Source organism: Polyodon spathula, chromosome 19 (genome assembly GCF_017654505.1).
Source record: "Polyodon spathula isolate WHYD16114869_AA chromosome 19, ASM1765450v1, whole genome shotgun sequence".
Taxonomy (NCBI): Eukaryota; Metazoa; Chordata; class Actinopteri; order Acipenseriformes; family Polyodontidae; genus Polyodon; species Polyodon spathula.
The window spans coordinates 9,490,986-9,512,566 of record NC_054552.1 but is presented as its reverse complement, the minus strand read 5'-3'; the positions used below and the strand labels follow the sequence as shown (position 1 = coordinate 9,512,566).

Genomic DNA, 21,581 nt, shown 5'->3' with positions numbered 1-21,581 from the left:
AGTTTTTACTGATGTTAAAGCTTTTTAAAAAGTTAGTCAACCAGACAAACGTTTCAATTGGTGCCTTCACCAGTGATGGAAGCTCTTAAACCGAGATGTTAGTTTGCTTGGCTTAGTTTTTGGTAAGTTTGACATTATGAGTGTTTTTAATGTTATGGATGGTTCTGTACTGTATATATTTATATGCAATAACCAAGGAAGAAACTGCATTTGAGGATATCTTCAGCTTGCCAGGAGGCTTCACAGAACAATTTCTAACCTAAATGTGCACTTCAAAGGACTGCCTTGAAATAGGTATAAAAACCACTTTTCTGCAGTAATGATCTGTGTGCAGGCTGTAGAAAAATGACCTTGCAACTGTTTAGGTGTGCTCCGGATAGAGTCACAGCAGCTTGAAGAAATTGCTTAATACATAAATATCTACAAACAGCAGGATTATTGAAAAAACAAAAGCAAAGATGTAATTTTAACAGTAGCATGTGTTTTGTTATAAAAAAGTACACAGTGTTCAGTACAGGAGTTACGTTATAGTCTTAATATCAAGAACAACACGACACATTGAAAGCATGTGATAACAGTGCACAAACACAATACCCTTGAAAGAATACAGCACACACGTTTCCAGCAATAGCAATAATAAAAACGTGGTTAAGTCTGGAATCCTGTAAAAATTGAAGTCCAGGTCAGTTGTACTTCATCTAGTGCCTCTTTTCCACTGTAGAACCGAACCGCGCCTTGTCCGTACCGAGCCCTCAAGGTGAGGTTAAGGGGAGGGGCCTGGGTTGTTTTTCCACTGCAGAACCGAGTTGACGTCAAGCGGGGAAAAAAGGTTTTACCAGAGATATCTCATTTTAAGTCTAGTTGTTTTTTTGTTTGGGTACTTTAAAAAAAAACCTGCGAGTGCAACGAGAGCCGTAGTTGTATGTATGGTACAGCTGTACAGTTTTTGTTTGACTATTTTTGTAAATAAGTTTAGAATTGTTTTTTGTTTTTCTTTGTATTAGTATAATAAAGGTCAAGGATGAGAAATCTGGTCGAATTTTGTGTTTGAGAGTAAATTGAGTTTACTGTACAGTACTTGCGGTTTGTGTCCACTTGACTTGTGTCCTGAAGTAACACTTCTGTCTGCCCACAGAGAAACTAGAGCCTGCACTTCCTTAGCGTCCCAAGGCTGTACTTTTCTCTCATCACACTCGCTGGCCGCCATTTTTGTTGTTTTTCTTTCTGGAGTGTACTGATGTGATGACTGACTTAGTGATGCACCATAATGACGAAAATCAATAACCTCGCCCCGCAGCCGGATTCAGATGTCTTGTGAGGTCAGTTTCATGGTTTGGTTCTCGCTCGAGTCGACATGTTGCCAGTGGAGAATCACCCATACCCGTACTGTACTGTACTGTACCGAGCCCTCATGGGTTGGGTGTGCCAGTGGAGGTGGTGTATAGGGGCCTTTTATTCTTGAAAAAGATTTTATCGGCTTGTTCACAAAAGTGCTAAACACAGGAACACATTTTGAGGAAACGGAGACAAAGTCCTGATCCAGAAACTGTTCCTCACTGCTTCGAGAAGCAGGAAATGGGATACAGTTCTCTGTTGTTTAGGTTTGGGTAAGAAGTCGGTTCATCGCCTGTTTTTTTTTTTTTTTTTTTTTCCATTGCAGCAAGGAATCATGCAACATCATTTTCTTTTAATGCTTTTGATTTTATGAGAAAAATTGATTTATCCTCTCCCTGTGGTATTTTTGATAACCAATTTCTCCTTCTACCACTTGTTCACACGCAGTACAGTACAGTACAATAGGCTACCCTAAGGTGCTTGGCACCTCCCTGCTTTAATCCCAGTAATCTTGTACTACTGGCTGAACCTGCCTCCTCTTAAGCAGGGTGCAGTGTGACTCCTTGGTTGTCTCCATGTTTTCTAACCAAGCCCATGCAGGGCTTTACAACCTCTTTGGCAGCCAGCCATGCAGCCCATAATGTATTTATTTAAACAATTTGAGTTGCCCTCAAACATGGACCCTTCGAAACCTCCGCTACCTCCGAAAATCACCCTGCATTTCCATTGATCATCCCAAGCCTTGTTCTTCCAATTGTTCTGCCAATACCCAGGGGTCCTTAGTAAACCACTCTGTTAGTGCTTGCATGATTACACTGATGAAAGGGGACACATGCTGTTATTTTTAAATGCTTGTTGTAACTGTAGAGCCATCGGCTTTTGGCAGTGCATTACAAGGTATTGAGTGGGCTGGCGAAACAGTAAAAGTAAAAACCACATTTCATTGTCGGCAAAATGGCTCTAACAAATATGTTTACAGACATACAGGAGCTGCGTTAACCTTTAAGAAAAAGTCAATCAATCAATGTTTTAACTGTTTTATAAGAAATGGTTTTCCAAAAATTAGTAGGATTAAACTCATACAATTAAAACAGTTTTGTAACCAGAAGCTGCTGAGGCAGTGTTCCAGTGTGTCAATAACTTTTTGGAATAACAGCGCAGTCTAATCATTTGATGTCCACTCCTCATTTTACCCTTATCAGAAGCTGCAGGCTGCTGTGAACTCAGCTGAGAAAATTCACAGAGGAATGCTAATAATTCTGTCGAACAGGAGGGAGACTGTCTTTTTAGTCTATCAGAAGACTGCTAGTGGAATGTGCTGCTGTTTAAGCACATGGGTCAAACGATCTTTGTTCTGTGTACCATGAAGAATACGGAAAGAAAATGGATGCGGCTGATGATCCTGCTAGAGTGCCCCAGATATCAGCTGAGCAGCAATCACATGATCTGCACTTCAGCCTAAAGTCCCTCTTTCACAGGTACTGTACATTGCAGTATCAGGGAACGGGCCTGGACCCAGGATTTGGGGTGATACAATTAGGACTGTGTTCGAAGGTTTGTTCGGTAGCCAGGGATTCGAAAGATTATTTTAAACCTTCGAAGGTTCGTCAGACGGGTTTACGGACTGTATTGTTGTGTTGTGTGTGTGTGTGTGTGTGTGTGTTTTTTTTTTTTTTGTCAAACAGGTTTCTGTTAACAGAACAATGTGTGAGTACTATAAATCTTAATGTCACTCAGATGCAAAATTCAGTCTTGATTTTTATAAGGCATATTGCGTAAACAAAAGTTGTTAGTAAAGTCCGCAACCAAATCTTTATGTAGCAACTCTACATGGTGCCACTGCAGTGTATGGAGCAGGGTATAAAGCAGGGGTCTCTGACCCTGGTCCTGGAGAGCCCCTATCCAGGAGGTTTTCTAGGTGTCTTTACATCATCAGTGGCTAAAGATCTGGAATACCTGTTAATCTTGACAAATTAAGCCAATAATTGGTTCAATTAGTAACAGAGATTTGGTTGAAATGAAAACCAGCAGCCACAGTAGCTCTCCAGGACCAAGGTTGGAGACCCCTGGTATAAAGTATATAAAGCAGTGGGCTCGTACCTCTAGGCCAGTGGTTTTCAACACCCCGCTCTTGGGGACCCTCTGTCTGCTGGTTTTCATTCCAACTGACTCTCAGTTACTTCACTAGACCCTTAATTGAACTGATAATTTGCTTAATTAGACCTTTTAAATTGTTTTCAGCTCTTAAACAGTTGCTCAAGTTCATGTTGCTTATAAAACGTTACAGCTAACTTGAAATCCGCAACTGTTTAAAAGCTGAAAATAATTTCAACAAGGTCTAATTAAGCAAATTATCAGTTTGATGAAGGGTCTAATTAAGTAAATGAGAATTCATTTGGATTGAAAACCAGCAGACTTTTTGGTGTTTCTTTTAAAAGTTAATATGGACAGTTGACTCTCACGGTCGTCTTGTAAGGACTTGGGTGGGCAAGAGGTGCCCAAAGAGTGAGATGGGTGGGGCGGGCACTGAAAGTGCAATAGAGAAGATGGTCTTGTTCCCTCAGTGCCCAGGTATTACGTACTTATGAATTAGTACAAGCAGAATGCAACTATTCAGTGTTGACCTTCAGAAAATAGCTAAAAGAATACTGTATTATTGGAATGCTGTAGGCTGTTTATTTTTAATGTATTTTTAGTTACTGAAAGGAATGGGAAATTGGGGTGTTTATATGGTACAGAGGCTGTAGCCTAAATCATCCAGCCAGGAGATTTCCCTAAACTGTTGATATTGGAAAGGTGCTTCTGTTCAGACGGCTGAGTCTGGCTCATCTGCACTGCACTCTTTATCCTTTACTGTATCACTCACAGTGATTTATTTTTTCATTCTTTCTTTTGCTTGCAGCCAGCCTATGCCACATAGCTCCCTGTTTTATTGTTCCCTTAAAGGGATCTTGTTTTTACCACAATTGAAGGGGTCGGTCAAATGGCAGTGCTGTTTAAAAGGTGTTTTTAAACCCTAGAGAGAGCTTGATTTTTTTTGTATTAAGACATTTCAAAATTACACACCTCCTCTCTCAGCAAAGCTAACAACATTACAGGCCTTTTGATGTGCTATATTGAATTAATGCAGCCACTATCTGAACTGCAAGAGGCTCGGAGATATATGACAGGATGTCCTTGCAACAGGTTCCATAGATTAGCCTTCTCCCCGCTTGAAAATGATTATGTACAAATTCTGTATTTTAGGAAATGTAATCACTTAATCACAGGGTTATTGTTTGTTCTGTACCATTGGCCACTTTTTTCTATAGAAATAGTAAGAATACTCTGTTTCTTTTCAGGAAATTCAAAACCTGGCGCAGATGCGTAAGGCTTGAAAGAGAATACCTTGATAATCCGTAATCATGAAATCGGCAGTCAATGTATTTTTTTTTATTTAAAGAAATGTATATTCCAGAACAGTATTGCTCTGCTCATTGTCGGTATTCTTTTAAAACTGCATATGAATGCACTTAAGAAATAATATGCACTATTTATTCATGTTCATGCATTACAGTGCCAATAATGGCAGTGCCCATGCTATTTACTGGAATGCTTTTAATAGCCTTTCAAATTCATATCCAACAGCTTGATTGCAACTGATTTGTTGATAGGTCCTAATTTTAATTGCTTCTTATGTTTGTTAGGGCTAAAATGACGTAACTTTGCCCGTCTTCGTACATTCCCTTCAACACATCCCCTGCAGTGGCCTAACCTTGCCTGTTCTCCCATTGCACCCAACACTCCTCCACAAGCTCCCAGCGGAGGAGAGACATTTTAATAACGGCCCTTCCCATATCCTTTCAGAGCTGATGGATGTGTTTCCAGAGAATTCATTTGAAGTGGGTTTTACAGCAGAGGACAGGCAGGTTTGAACATAAATTTAGGGACACGCACACTCCCATCTCATGGGATTTCAAAGCGGAAAATGAAAAGATTACAGTGGTTCAAGTATTTTTGTTTTATATTGTGCTAGTAAAAAAAAGGCTGCTTTAGAAATATTTTTTGGAGTATGTGCTTTTTAAAGATCTCCTTATTGGGGAGACGCAAGGCATTTATTCAGGGTAGGGTAAAACCATTATCATAACTTGTTGTCTTGGTGTAACCCTATTCTTTCACTAATGAAGACCTCCCTTAAATCATTTCACTTGTGCCTTTTAGCGGGATTCTTACATAGAAATCTGAAGGCAGTGTTTACCCTGGATAAGACCCACTCAGGTGTAACCTCAACTTTACACATGGCTTCTGTTCAAGTTAATAGATGGGTGAAAACTGAGACAGAAAAAGACTAATTCTATGTTTTAGTCTGTGTTACCATGCTCTCAGTTTGGAAGTTTTGAAGAGTGAGTAAGTCAGAACGAATATAGTCCTCTCTTGGATATAACTACAGCTTCTGTAAAAAATTTAAAAGTTCATCCTTTCATGTATCGGAACAACTTTGATCCCTGTGTGTGCTCTAGTTCAATCAGCAGGTAGAAACAATTGCTTTTAAATATGAGCTTAACAAGAATGCATGTGTGCCGATCAGCATTAGGCAGTGGAAATGTAGCTTCGCTGCTCCTTCCTAACTCCTAACCACTAGACTACATAACCTGGTTGAAAGAGCAGTTGAGTAAACCAGCAGATCATTGGAGATGACATCACCAAATTAGTTTTGTGCGTCAGTGTCTAAACCATTAGGCTATTTTAGTCAGACACCAGGACCCACGCCAAACATTTATTAAGAAAAATAATGAGGCCCCATTAAGTTGGCTCCTGGGCAGCTGGTGAACAGAGCAGGCCTTTGTTTCGACCAAGGGGTGTGGTGCAGGCCCTTCAGGTTTTATTGGGAGTGAGGAGAGAAGCCGTACAGTCAGAGGCACCCCTTTCTTCGTCCACTTGGGCCACTTGTCGTCAGTTGAGCTCCAAGTTGTTTACGTACTTGGATTCTCATGAAAAGCGACCTCTGTTCTCTGCATACCAGTCGGACAGACTTGTAAAAGCACTAACCTCAGTTCCTGTGTAAATGCGAGGTGCTGCCAGTGTCAACTGGCCCACTGTCCACAATAGCCCTCTTTCATTTCGCCAGCCTGCCTTTTATAAAAACTTTGCAGCCATCTTGAAGGAATGGTGCTCCCCATCAAATCATTCAGCACATTTAATGTACAGCACTTCCAGTGTTCAAGTGTGGCAGCATTATTTCATTTAGAAAGGGGTCAGTGCTAGAGGAGGGGTCCCACCTGTTGGCTGGATCCCATCTGCAGGTCATAAATAGATGAGGCCACTTCTATTTAAAACTGGACTATCCAAAATAGCCTTGTGAAAGCCAGTTGTTTCAGGCAGATTGCAAGACTCCAATTCCACTGCCTTGGACTCATTCATGTCAGGAGAGAGTATCTGGTATTTGTTCCTGGATCCCAGCAGTATGTTTATATAAAAGTCACACGAGAGATTGACCATAACGGGTCTGATGGTGACCTTTGGCACCTGCAGTATTTTGTAAATGCAAAAAGACTGGTCATACCAACTGACTGATCAGCAGTGCCCCTCATTTGAGTAACAAATCGCTATGTTCATCCAATGAATTTAAACTATGAAGCCAGTTCAGTTGCACAGCACCCAGTCCAAATAGATTGATTAAGAAAAATAGTGAAACTCCATAAAGTTGGCTTCATCCAACTGGTTTGCCTCTGTGTGTTGTTAGTTTTAATTCCTCTCTGATTGGAATGCGATTGTGATATCGGAACTAAAGCTGAGGGAACACAAAGCCACTGAGGTTTGGAACTTGATTTCGAGAGACTAGACTGCATGGCACATCGGGGGGACTTGGGGGTTGATACAGCAAAGTTGCCCCATACTAGGTCTCCTGGAACCAGGTTTCAAGCCACTGTTCCAGAATAAGTGGCTTTGTGTTCCCTCAGCTTGAATTCCTTCTTGGCAGCAGTGAAGAGAAGATGGTAGTTCTGAACAAAGATTCTGATACAATTGATTGTACACATGTTCTGAATTAAAGAGAAATCCTTTATTTGCACCACTTGTAGTGTTTCAATGAAAAAAAATTGCAGAAAGCAGAAAAACTAGTATGGTTTTAAAAAAAGTGTATAGTACAGTTTGCTATAACTTATTTATCCAAATGATAATATTATATTATCTTCTTGTAAACCAACAGGTATGTGTATCTTTTGCCGCTTTTCTAATAATTTTGTCCAGTTTTTTTGTACTTTGGAATTTCTAATTCAGCATTCAGGTCAGCGTCTTCATTTTCCCGTTATTTTTACACTGCATGTGCTTGTCCAATGGAGGCTGACCAAATGTTTTAAAATAACAAATGGGGGAACCCGATTTCACCTACATTAGCTGTAATAAGATGCTCAGTCATTATGCCACTGCTTGTTTGTTGCTTTGTCTCTGCCATCTGATTTCTGTTTCATTTAAAGCATGCACATTTTAACGACTCCCCTTGGGAGAATGCAGGGCCTCAGACAATATACAGGGTGTCGCATAAATCAGGCATCATAAGCAATATCATAAATGATTCCCTGTTGAATTGTCCATCCACACCCATTTGAATATCTGCACCCCACATAAATAATCTGAATTTATACATGAATTGAGTCATTTCACACCTAAAAGAAACAGAGAAAATATTAACAATTGTGCATCTGATGTCTTATGGGGCATATACATGAGTATATACTGTATATGTTTTTTTCACACAGTGTGTTTATTTTTTTTGTATTCTTTGCCAGCCCTAAAAGCATGAAAGTCTTTGAATATCTTGCACTGCATTGCGTCACTAATGCATAATAAGAGCAGCCTGGCATCAGTAACTAGGTGGGGATAGTTAATATCCTCAACTGTACAGTAGTTTGCAAACCTCTTGCTTTGGATAGAGGTGTTTTTTTTGTCTCTTAAATTGATGGAGATTTGGTCAAAGAGCTATAATCCTTTATTCTTCTCGGTGTTCTGTAAGGCACGATGCTTGCTTCAAATTCTGATCTGATAAACTACATTTTTGCATGCAAAGCTGTTTTTGTTTTTTGTGCGTCTTCTGTGTGACAGCAACAAGCTGTTAACTGTAAAAGAAAATAAGGCATTATGTACCAAAACACAATCCACTGTGCAACTAGCATAGTCAATGTAATTTCTCTGCGCACTGTAGTATCTCTCTGTGTACAATATCTGTATCCCACATTGTCTCCTACGCTCCCTGGTGCTGTGTTGCTGCACTGTCTTCTCCAGTATATCTGGTAGTTCTCCTTGTTTCTCTCTCTGTTTTGGCTTGGCAGAGGTGATTAACAGCTGCATCCAGTTTCAGTAACTCTGTTCCCCCTGTCGCCTCTCCCTCGCTGTGGAATGCTGGCAGAGTTTTGCTGGGGCGCGGGTTGCAGTCTGCGTGTCCAGGCAGCTCTGCTCGCTATCACAGCCTGGGTTTACAGCCTCCCCCATGTGGCACTGCCCCAGGGGCCTCTTTACAAAAAAACACCAAAAAAAACAGTGGCCAGTGTCACAACCACCTCCAAAACAAAAAGGAGCTGTTGCTGAGAGGTTTTGTCTTTTTTTTATTTTAAAAATAATTCTTAGGAAAGCAGAGAGGCTGCCAGCTACAGTAGTGTTATTTTGGTTCACTGTCTCTTGTTTTGAGTGAAGTTATTTTCCCTAGACCTCTCTAGATGTTTGCCATGTTAATAAAGTTAAAGACCTGTGTACATATTATAAAATAATAATGTTTTTAAAGAGTTTAAACAAATGTTTTGAGTTTTCAAACCCAAGTCTTTTTTTCAAGAAGTAGAGGTTAGGGTACAGCAAATACCATAATGCCAATAAATCCTGCTTTGGAGAGTAAAACCTAATAGTAGTCTGGTATTCTGAATAACATTGACTTGCAGGAGGGGGTACTTGAGGTGTATTCAGAAGTTTAAATGAGGTCAAGGCACAGAGACCAAAAACTAGGACTAGAGGAAGTTCAGAAAGAAGGTGCGAAGCACATGTTTGTTGTGCAGACAGTAATTGATGCATGGAATCGTTAACCAGGGGAAGTTTTAACAGCTAATAAACAATCGGACACTGTCCTGGGGATAACTGTGTGATGGACTGACCTTCATGGGTCAAACGACTCCTCCTTATCCTTCCTATGGATCTATAACAATTGTGTGCTATTTTTACTTGCATGGTACCTGAAGTGGAAAGGGTTAAAGTGATTTATATCATAAACAAGATAGCCTAGAGCTTGTCTGTGGTACTTGACGCCCGTCCCCACCCCCAACAGACTCACACACACACACACACACACACGCATATACTGGTTAAAAAAAAAAATCAAACGTGAATGCGGCTTCTCTGTATGTTACTGCTGTTTTTGTTTGTTTGTTTGTTTGTTTGTTTATTTATTTACTTATTTACTTATTTATTTGCACAAACCAGTCACCGATCCATTGTAATAAGAGCAAACTTAACACTGCAGTTTACTGATTGTGACCAGCGTTTAATATATAGTAAGCTGGTAAACAACATATTTACCAGATGGCACAGACTTCATCCAAAAATATGCAAGCTTAAGGCACCAGTCGGATTCACAGCGCCATCTACAAACTTTGAAATGCCTGGAGGTGTCAGCATAAAGATTTGTTTTAAGTTAATATACATTGTATAACAGGAAACTTTGACTACTATTAAATTCAGCGGTTTTGCTACATTGGGGGATTTTTTCACAGCACGTTCACAAAGTGTCACAGTTTTGCATGTATATTTTTAATTAAAAAACAATTAAATAAATGTTTACTTCAATATGTTTGTTAAAACAGTATCTCATTTACAGTAACCCCTTATAGCATCTACAGTGTAACTACAGCAACTTGGAGAACAACAAAGGAGGCATTCTAATAATTTACAGTATGTATCATTCTTATATGGCCCTTAATTTTAAGAATCAGTAAACTTTCATGATCAGCATTGTGTCTCTGTTTTAAAACTATGGTTCACAACATCACAGTGGAAAGATCACAGTACTATCATGCAGCAATTGTAAGGCAGTATTGCCATGTATGAAATCTTTAACAATAAAGCCGAAACGAAAATGCTTTTATTTGCTTCCAAATCATTTAACACTGGTTAATAGACTAGCAAGCACTGCCAAAATCAGCTCAGTTTTATACGGTGCAAAACGTTTTATAAAGCCAAAGTATCCGTCCATTATACAGTATAGCCTAGGTTAAGATGTGCGCTGTAATTAAATAAATATAATTAAAAAATATATGTATAAATTAACCACCCCGCCCCCCCTCCAGGATACAGTCCGCGCCCCTCAGTTTGAGAACACCGTGTAACAATTTATTTTTTTTTGTTCCTGGGTAATAAGTGTTATTTCCTAATTGCTTATGCCTCAAAAGTATAGAAAATGGCTATTTCCCACAAACTTTGCTTTTGTGACCAGGACAGTGATATTTCAACATATCACTATTTCCAATGGGAAAATGGGCAAATGTGTGTCTTTTCATTCACATAAAGTCAGAAAAAACAACATATGAACCCAAATTAACATGTATTTATACTAAAGTAATACAAAAATGACTACAAAAGATTTAGAAGTGAGTAGTTTTTCGAGATTTACGATTATACTGTATTTACATTTACTATACTTTTGAGGCATAAGCAATTAGGAAAAATAACACTTACTACCCAGGAACAAAAATTGTGTTACATAGTGGAATCACAGGCCTAGAGTGTAATTGAACCACACTGAACTCCTTGCTTCTTTGCCAGCTTCTTGTATTTACCAAAATGCTGCACACCTTTCTTTTGGTGAGCAGAATGCTTGTCTCAGCCTGCCTGATGCTAAGGCACCCTAGGCATCATGACTCATTTACTGGCAGCCCTTTTGCGTTGAAGGCTGCCTTGCCAACATGGATGTAGCAATATTTAGTGGCAGGAGGAAAAAACATAGCAAATAGGATTGCTCTGTTAAGTCTGTGTATTTATCATCTGCTCCCTGAATTGCAGCATTATATTGTACTGTAATAGAAATTGAGAGGCCCAAACTGACCAATTTCCATTCCATGTGTTGAAGGAATTTGTGTTTTAGTTAAGCTCGTTGTCTTGTTAGTAGAATTAAGACTTAATTCAAATTCAGTTTAGTGATGGACAAAGACAATGGCTCCAGTCAGACACTGTCTCCAGGTGCACTGGGACCTCTCTTTACTGCTAGGATTTAGAGTGAGCGAATCATAGTCCTGACCTGAACCTGCCTTTGTCCTGAGAGAAAGCGAGACAGTGCACAGTGAAGTAGGTACTCCACAAAAAACACTAGGCTTTTTATCAGTGTATTGTTAAAACAGCAGTAAAAGCATGGAAAGTTAAGTTAAGCAGTTTTTTTTAGTGCTTAATTGAGTAGTGATTTTGTGATGCTACCAAACTCAGTGCTGACCTGAGGTGGATTTAAACCCAGCCTCCCAGGGACTGAAGGCAAGAAAACCTGGGAGCTTTTTTAAATTTTATTTTTAGTTCTAATAGTTCTTTCGATGGAGGCGTTGTGGTGTCCAAACAGAATTATGATGTAATCCACAGGCTAGATCGGAGCCAGAGTTGAAGACCAGCATTGTACTGTATGAAAGAGTCTTTTACTCTGGCATCAAATCCCTCTGCTGCACCACCTCCTTAGAAATTGTGGCAACAGTAAAGTGCTCCCTTCAAAACAATAGCTGGAAACCAGATGTCCGAATTGTAGGTTGATTCATCGTAGGTCGTAAAAAGTGGTAATTTGGAAAGGAGTCTGAAGGGGTTTTGGAGCGAGAGCAGTGCTTCCAAACAGCTCCTAGTCTATGGGGACTGGTTTAGACTGCAAGCACACTTTGGTGCTCTTGGAATGGGTGATCTCCTGAGGCTTAAGAGACTTGTTAACAGCAAGTGAAGTTAACAGCAAGTGAAAAGCTCTTGCTGTGGGCACAGTGAAGTATATACTGTACAAACAACACAAGACCTTGTACAAAATGACTCTACAGGGTTTTTCTTGGGTGGGGGGGGGGGGGATTTTCGTGGACCGTAACAAATATAGCAAATTAGTTCTGGTTAAGAAATTGGAATGTTTGTGAAATAATAGTACTTGTTTTTTCAATTTGATTCTATCTTATGATTTTAGTATTTTGTAGTTATTAACAAACTAGTTCTTCAGTATTTACAGTACATTTTGTAGACTCTTACCCACTATAACTGAACAATGCCAAGTGCTAATTTTAATTGACCTGAAAGAGCCAGCTTTTCATGGAATGGCTCTACTTCACAGCACTGTACTGTCTCACCCCTGAGTCTGTGAGACAGCCCTAATGCCTTCAGATCCTCAACCCCAACAAAGCAGCCACTCTGCAGCTGTTGACTCCAAGCCAGCAGCTGCTTTCATTCCAAAAAGGCAGTCTGGCAGTCTCTTTGGAGCCTCAGATCACCCAGAAGAGATTTGTAGTCAAGATTACAAAAACTGCAGCAACATGCCTTGACTTGCATGACTAGTCCATGTATGAGGATCAGCTGCAGACAATAAAAATCAGAATTGTCTCGAGCCAATTTCAAGAGATGGCCTCTTTTTTAAATGCTTTGTCTGAAGTGATTTTATAAAGTCAGTACAACGCTTTGTGCTGCTGGGTGAGGGTGGGGGGCACACTTTGCAGCTCGAATTAGTTCATTTTTGTTCTCTGTATTCATTTGTGTTTTATTGGTCTCTTTTATTCTCTCTCCTTCAGTTTCTTTTTGTGCCTGCATGTTCACTGCAAGGACATTTCGTCACTTGATGACCGCACGCTGGTCCATGCATATTTTGATCACCTTGAGTGAAAGCTGGATGTGCAGTTGAAAGTGAATTTCATAATTTGGAATTAAGTGCGTGTTCATTTCGTGGACACAATGGCATTGAGCAAACCGTCCAAGAGTAATAAATGAAAGTATGAGGCTTTAAGCCAGAATGGGAGGAAGAGTTTGCTTTCACTGAAAACAATGGTAAACCTCTGTCTCATCAGCAACAAATCGTTTACACACTGTTGGTTTGTACAAGGCGAGCAACCTCAAACGTCATTATGAAACAAATGACAACAATTTTTTAATCCAGCTACTGGATCAGACTTGAGAAACGAGCTAGCTTCTTTAAAAACACGCCTCAGCAGTCTGGTCAGATGCTTCTTTTCTGTGTTATTTTTGTATAAAATTGGAGTGTTGGCGCTAGACTAGAGAATGTTTTAAATGTTATATTATATGTACATATAATATTATGTCCCATCATGAGCAGGTACTGTAATCACTTTCAAAATAAATACAGTGCATTTATCATGCAAATTATTTGCAAAGGGGTCAAGTTACTTTCTTATGCACATAGTAAAAAGAAACTTGGTGATAAAGATGAATATTTATTTTTGAAACATTTGTCTATTATGTTTGTTTATTAGTACTACTGTATTATAATACCCGTAAGACCACTGACCATTATATTCTGCAGAAGTACAGTGCTGTAGGTCGAGGACTGAAATAAGACACCCATTTCATGGCCTTTTCCCTGTAGATTTGAGCCAGTTGTGAGTAATTGGGCACAACTGTGTCTAATTATTACGAAAACCTGCATTTGCTCAAACTGCTATGCAATTGGGAGTCTTTTTCCCAACTCCTGTCAGGACCTGACCCAAAAGATATACATGTACAGTAAAATACAATAAATCATTGTTCTCCTTTTAACATTTACAAGAAAGAAGTCTGTTTTTAAACCTGAAATCTCAGTTTTCAAGCTTTATTTGTTTGGTTTGGACCTTTTAAAAATACATCCTTATTAATATGTTAGACCAGTAGTTAAATTATGTCTAGAAATATGTTTTGACAGAAACAATACATATGTTCAATAAGCTAGTGTTGTTTCATTTTTAGATTATGACTCATGTCTTTATAATTACTTTTGTTCGGTTGTCTGGTGATTTGACACCAAGAACTGAATTAATGACTCCTGATTTTTTTTTCCTGCATTTCATTCAGAGAGTATTAGCTTTTCCCTGCAGCAACTTATAAATAGCTTTTTTTTTTTTTTTTTTTTTTTTGGGAAGTATGTTTATACTTTTCTACCCCTAATGATCATTAAAAAGGACAAGTTTAACAAAACATGAGACAGACCTGCAGTAACATAAAATGAACTGGTTAGATCACAGTAGTTTGAAAGGTTTTAATTATGGCAGTGTGGAAACGGTTGGACTAAACCAAACGAGTTAACCATTACCATTAACCCATGTCTGGAATGGAGAGAAGGGACATGACTTCACTTGGAATGGATGTGAAATAGAATCTTGCCACCTGAGACTCTGTAGAATGACTAGTGATTTGAACAATGTTGTACTGTCTGTTATACTGTGATGACAGACAGACTCTATCAATTAGTTGCTTTAAGTCCTTAAAGGCCAGACTGATGTTACAATATACTATATAGGACCAAGATTGATATATTTGTTGTTTTTTAGAATTATTTATCATAGATTGTTAAATAAAAGAACTTGAAGGAAAAATGAGCTATCAATATATAGTGGGTGTAAACAATTGTTTACCGAAAACACTTTTACTGTGGTATTGCTTAACCTTTTATGATTCAACATTTTATGCATTCATTTTCATTAAAACTGATTTACCGATCAGATGCTCAGAAAAATGTATTGTATTGTACAGAGACTTAACATAAGTTCTGTAAATAGACACCCAAGTTTGAAAGAACACCTGTTGATTCTGGAACCATATGTAGCACAGGCAAAATATGAGTGGAGTTAGCACTTTGTGGTGCAGCCCAGTGCCTTAATCAGGGCAGCACTGTGCTGACATTGTGTGTAAGAGATCAGTAATCCTTCTCTGCGAGATTGCAGTCCATTCCTGGAAAAAGAATCTGTACGAGGGAGTCCTGGGAAGTGAGTTTACTGAGATGCTTTCTGTCATGGATAGCCCACATGTCCTCAGGGGGTTCATGTCCAGTGAGGCGAGGCTGTGGTAGAGTAGTGATGCCCTGAATATCTTTCCATTTTTGTGTGTCACAGGCAGTGTGAACTGGGGCACCATCTTCCATACAAATACTGTCCTCTGGACAGATGACCGTTTATTGGGCAGAAGTTACAGTTCCACCATTTTACTTTGTATTTTGGAATTGCCATCTAACAGAATCTGGTTCTATGTGTTTAATGACGTAAAACTGTTTGCTTGGCATGCAACTAGATTATTAAGAACTTAATTTAATAACAAGCGAATTGTCCCAGTGGTCAGTGTTGTGTTACAAATGCTGGAAAAGCAGCCTAGAGCCATGATGGCATTCAATTATAGATAAGCAGCAAATAATAGAAGAAAAAAAAGATCGGCTGTGCAAAATTAAATGTACTGTACTGTTCATACAGTTATTAAATACTGAGTCTGGCAGCAGATATAATCTCCTTAAGTTTTATAAATGGATTGCCCATCAGATATGGAACAATAACACTATGTAACACAATTTTTGTTCCTGGGTAGTAAGTGTTATTTCCTAATTGCTTATGCCTCAAAAGTAAATACAGTATAATCATAAATCTTGAAAAACTACTCGCTTCTAAATCTTTTGTAGTCATTTTTGTATTACTTTAGTATAAATACATGTTAATTTAGATTCATATGTTGTTTTTTTCTGACTTTATGTGAACGAAAAGACATTTGCCCATTTTCCCATTGAAAAAAGTGATATTTTGAAATATCACTGTCCTGGTCACAAAAGCAAAGTTTGTGGGGAATAATAGCCATTTTCTATACTTTTGAGGCATAAGCAATTAGGAAATAACACTTATTACCCAGGAACAAAAAAATAAATAAATAAATTGTTACACGGTGTAATCATTCCTAATTATCTAGTAACGAAGGCTTGGTCTGTACAGCTGGGCTTTCCCGCTCAGTCAGTCTGTCTCCTTGTGTCCAATCAGAAGTTGGGGATCAGCATGCCTCTTCAGTATGCAAATCCTGCTGCTACCCAGAGTAAGGTGGCATGAGGGGCCTATAGCCAGTTGTGTTCTTTCATTCGCTGCTGCTGCTGTAACTGACAAACCACAAGCTCATAGCCTGTAGCTTGGTGTTTTACAATGAGTGCACTGAAAACAGATCACGACCACATCATTGAACCACAACACAAAATGCTCCCTTCCCCACACTGAAACTGTTGAAGGCATTTTTTATATCATCTCTATACATTTTCCCAATATTTATTTTTTATTCTTACTGGTTTACTATCCTATTACATTATATGTATTCTGTAGCAAAACAAAAATCCACGTTTAAAAATACATTTATTTAAATGTCATCAGCCTACATGCATAAAAGTTGTTTCTTGCAACTATTGCTTTCAGATTAGAAAATGGCCTGACTATATATATTGCATATAGTTGTAAATGAGTACATCCATTGTCTAGGAGTCCTACCTACAGTATGTGGGTACTCTTTCAAGGAGTTTGAAAGCATTAGCAGACACTTCTCTCTACTAGACATTGCTTTACCACTGCTCTCCTGGCTGGCATTGCAGCCCTACACCCCTATAGAAGGTGGCTGGTGTTTCTCATTTTTTTACAACCCCACTGTGTACTACATTAGAGATGGGAACAAGGACTACTTTCAATTATAGGTTCAAACGAGTGTGGGTTCAAGGATACATCTAAACATGGTAACATTAGAATGTGGAAACACAGCTTTAGTAATTTTGAGTCACCTTATTTTGAGACTGTAAAAGAAGAAAACTTTCTTTGTTGGTACAGTACTACAGACCGTCACACAAGAACATTGTGAAAGAAGCTGACTAGATGGCCTCGCACTCATTAGTAATATGTTAGGCTCAACGTTTCTGCTTGCTAGTGTTGCTGCTGACTTACAGGGTTCATCTATTCAGTGCATCCTGATGTAGAAACATACTGGCCATGCACTTTCAGTAGCCTAGTATGTCATAGTGATGCAAACACTCCAAATCTTTGCAGTTTCTTTCCTTCCAGGATGCTACACTGCTGCACAACCACTGGTTCAGTCACGTTCCCTGGAGACAGAGAGGTGTTACCATGGCAACTGGAGTCTGGGACATCGATAATCCCCATTTAAGTGACTGGACAATTTACTTGCACAAGGAAACAGGTTTAGTCCCACAGTGAAGTCCAATGTGAGCACAACCCATACTTTTCGTGTTACTTTTCTCTGATTACAAGCTTCTTTAGAGACGGGCATCTTGCCTGGCTTGGGCTGGAGCAAAAATAAACCAAATCAGTGTTGTGTACATTTTCCTACAGTTGAACCTCATATTGCAGGTTTGCAAACTGTAGCCATACTGCACACCCTTTTGTGTAAATGGGCTGTACTTCAAATTACTGATTCATTTCTTATGCAGATCGATTATATGTAACAAATGGTATGTATTAGGGTTTGTGGTAGTTGCTCGTTTGGCAGGTCCTTACTTATACAATATTGTATGGTAATATTGCCCAGACCTCCCCCCCCCCCCCCCCCCCCCGCACGAGATGTTTTTATATAAAATATACTTAATTGCATCCGGTGGTACTCGTCCCAATGTAAATAACTAGTAGTAAGTGTTTTGTACCCACTATGCTAAATGCGAAGATAATGCGTGTGTATTGCGCGCCCGAACTTTTTTATGTATTACAGTAAAATATAAGTTAGAAAAACATAATTACTCGGTTTTAAAAAAGTCATAAAAAGTATTTAAAATGTACCGTTGTTATTCTGATGCTACATGAATGACGCTACCTATTTTGTAATATGCCTTAAGGGAAAAACAAAAATGAAACTATCCAGGGGTCTCGCTGTGACCATGAATTACTCAGTATCGCACTGATTTGGTGCCTGTCCTATCAACTTTATTGTGGGAGTTTGAAGATTTGAACACGCCACTGTGACTGCATTCAGCTTGCTAACACACATGTTTTACCCTGTTGTTGCCCCGCCTGTCCGATCTGCTGATAGGCTGTGATCAGAGGAGGCGGGCCAGACCTGAAAGCGACACACATCTGGTGCAAGTAGTTTAGCTTCTAGAGAAAGAAGTTTTTATGTATTCAAAGTTTCAAACACGCCAGAGTTACAGCAGCTTGGAAGTTTTCTTACAGTACTTGCAATGGTTGGCGATCACTGTAGTCACTCGGGAGAGAGACAGGCTCTGCACGCCCAAACTAGCCCCAAAAGCGGATTAAGCTGTAAAATGGTCCTTCAAGCAGTGGGGAAAGTTTTAAGGTAAATTTCACAATACTATTAATTAAACATATGTTCTGTTATACCAAAGTGACTGATAGTTACCTTTGACGTTAATGCGAATCCATTATTGCACAGACGGCGTGTTTCACAGAATGCATTTTGCGCTTGTTGGGTTATTTAGGGTGAGGTTTGTGTGGTCTTAAAATTAGTGTCAGCGAATTGCAATATTGTTTTTGTTTCTTTATTACTTAACGGATTACTTGATTTAAAAATAAAAAAGCGATTCCTATGAAGACTTGGAACAAATGATGTTTGTTACTCAAGTACAGAAGAGTGGTACATTTGGCTTCTACTGTAGGTCTGGCAAGGTGTGATGCATAGAGCACATGCTGATAAATAGTTTTTAAAGCAGTGTCTTAAAAAAAAAAAAAAAAAACATTCAGATGTACAGTAGCCAACATTCCACCACCAAAACAGCTGCCTTCCAAACTGGGAACTGTCTGTCACCTTTAACTAAAAGGATACAAGGAAACAATGGAGAATGCAGCTGGTGCTGAAGGAAATATCCTATAAAACCATTATCCATTTACAGACAAAACTGATAAGCAACATTGTGCGGTAGAGTTACCAGTAATGGCACTTCCAGCAAGTCACTAGTCTATTGTTCTTGGGGTAAATGTTTTATGTTATATAATTGTTAGCATTGTTTTAGCCTCTTGACCGAAGAGGTCTGTAAAATAATTTATTGAGTTTAGTAAGTGAGGTTCTTTTTCAGTGTTACAAACGTATAAAGATAACATGGTGGTGTTATTTACCCACTTTAATACAAATATTTATAGGGAAGACCATTAACACACATTTTTTTTTCACAGTTTAAAAATGTAATATTGTAAACAAAGCTTTAGTGCTTTTTTGCAGGTTTTTTCCCCTTTCTGCACTACGAGTGAATGCAATTTATGTGATGTGGGCATGCAAGCTGTGGCCAATTTTAATTCACTGACTTCAAGTGAGACTGGTGAATTAAAATAAATGCAAGATACAAGGCTCTTGAATTAAAATATAAAGATATACAGTATGCTTCTCTTTTGTCTAAACAATCTTTAGCATTTTGGGGTGTGATCAGTTTGGGTACCAAAGCAGATAAATGGCTACAGGCTGTAATTTGCTAATCTTGATGAAGAATGGAATAGTCACGCATATAAGCGCAGATTCATTTCCTGTTCAACAAAGCCCCCTCATTTTATGTCTCAGTGATTTGGTTGTTGGTGAGTAACTTCGGAAAAGTGCTTTTGGAACCTGCACTCACTTTGAATAGCGCTTGGAGCTCTCTGCTGCAACTGAAGAAGTTTAGGAAGTGCAGATGAGGTTTCTGGGGCTATTTAGAGAATGATGGATCGCACATACTTGCAAAAAAAAAAAAAAAAAAAAAAAAGCATGTTTTTGCAATGTCATATTTAGAGGAAACAAAATTCAGAGATTTCAATTTTTGCATGCTTTTAGGGTAGGTGTGTTATACCACTGTACTATTGTACAGCAGAAACTACCAGTATGAGAATGGAAACAAACTAGACAGCCAAGAGAGTCTTCAGTTGAGTTAACTATGGAGGGATGTGGTAAACAGTCACTCAGGACTCATGTTTCCTTATGAAATTGAGACGTCTTCAAATGCACAGCATTACATTGTTATGTAGTTTAGATGACAGGAATTGCCATTGCCTTGACATTTACTTCAGAAACATAATTATCTGTGTCCTTTTATTTTTATTTGTTTATTATTTTTTTAATAATCTGACTTCAGGTGTATGTTATTGAGATGATGCACTGTACAGTAGTGTTGCTTTCAGCACACAAACTGTAGTTTAGGGAAGTCACAAAGAACAGCCTGTTACAGAGGGACTGGGGAGAAAATCCTTTTAATCCACAGGCATCCTTGCAATAATCCTTGGAAGTTGTCCTTGCTGTTTTTAGTTCTATAATGGCAGCCTCTGGCTTAAGAGGTGGTATTTAACGGCTTGTGGCTTTTGGAGAAAAAAAAAAAAAGAAAAACACTGAAGTTAGTAATTACACACATGGGTAGCCCAGGTTATTTAAGTCGGTTGCTATGGCTTGTGTTTCATTAGCCGGGAGTACTGGAATCTACACAGAATCTGGCAACATTTGCTGAAAATTGGTATAGTAAAGTAGGAATCTTGTTTTGTCATTCTGAAATTCATATTTTGAGTGTGACTTACTTAGATAGTTTAAAACCTTATTAGCATACTGTACATGTAACATTCTCTAGTGCCTTGTTTCTGTTGCATGTTTAACTGGTTAAGGATTTTATGTTTCAATGGTAAATATTATGAATCGAAAATGTACGATATTGTAGGCTATATTGATACTCCGTTACAATACTTGACCACCTGGTTGCTAATGGTAGGATTCTGCAGTGGCTGCATCAGTGAAATAGAACCTCTACTCTGTGCTGCATTTAATGCCCAGACACAACTAAAGCAAGTCTGTGACACTTATGTATTTTTGGATCTAGTCCCTCAAGCAACCGTTTGAATTAATTAGGTCCATATTATAAGATTTTCGAAATCTTTCTCGGAATTGCTTTTCTAAAAGTTTTTGAATCTGCAGAGTTGGTATTAGGGATAGCTGGAGGGGCCAAATGCTACAGGTTGCATAACACAGCAATAAAATAAGGAATTTAGTTTAACAATGAGAAGCATGTATACTTTTTGTGCTGAAGTCTGAATACCTTTTGTAATTGAGGAGTGGTGGTAGACAGCGAGTTTAATAATATTTAACATGGTTTCTGTCCACACTTATGTCTGTTTAAATAGGTCTCGTGTAACCGCTGGTAATTACAGCTGTGCTGTAAGTTAAAATACTATTTAAGGGTTAAGGCTAGCTAGGAGGTGGCAGCATTGTTTTTCACTGTATATTGAGATGGCTCAACAAACTCTCTGGATCTTGCAGCCTTTTATTTGACAAAGCTGTTCCTTTCTGGATGCAGCTATTGAAGTTCCTGTAGTCCAGCTGCTATA

At 38.7% G+C, this 21,581-nt stretch overlaps 1 protein-coding gene across 6 annotated transcripts in view; it reads left to right on the top strand.

Moving 5' to 3' along the window:
- The window catches only part of LOC121295086 (MOB kinase activator 2-like), an 84,216-nt gene that overhangs the window by 45,994 nt on the left and 16,641 nt on the right, over nucleotides 1–21,581 (top strand). Inside the window, exon 1 of one of the 6 annotated variants that reach the window (XM_041219406.1) lies at nucleotides 2,634–2,813. The exons of 3 other annotated variants lie outside the window; for them this stretch is intronic. In XM_041219406.1, the coding sequence (XP_041075340.1) occupies nucleotides 2,719–2,813 (95 nt within the window). In that variant the 5' untranslated portion in view covers nucleotides 2,634–2,718. Of the gene's footprint in view, nucleotides 1–2,633; nucleotides 2,814–17,487; nucleotides 17,507–18,344; nucleotides 18,589–21,581 lie in introns of those variants that run through there. 2 more of the 6 variants (XM_041219410.1, XM_041219404.1) reach the window with 2 other exon arrangements.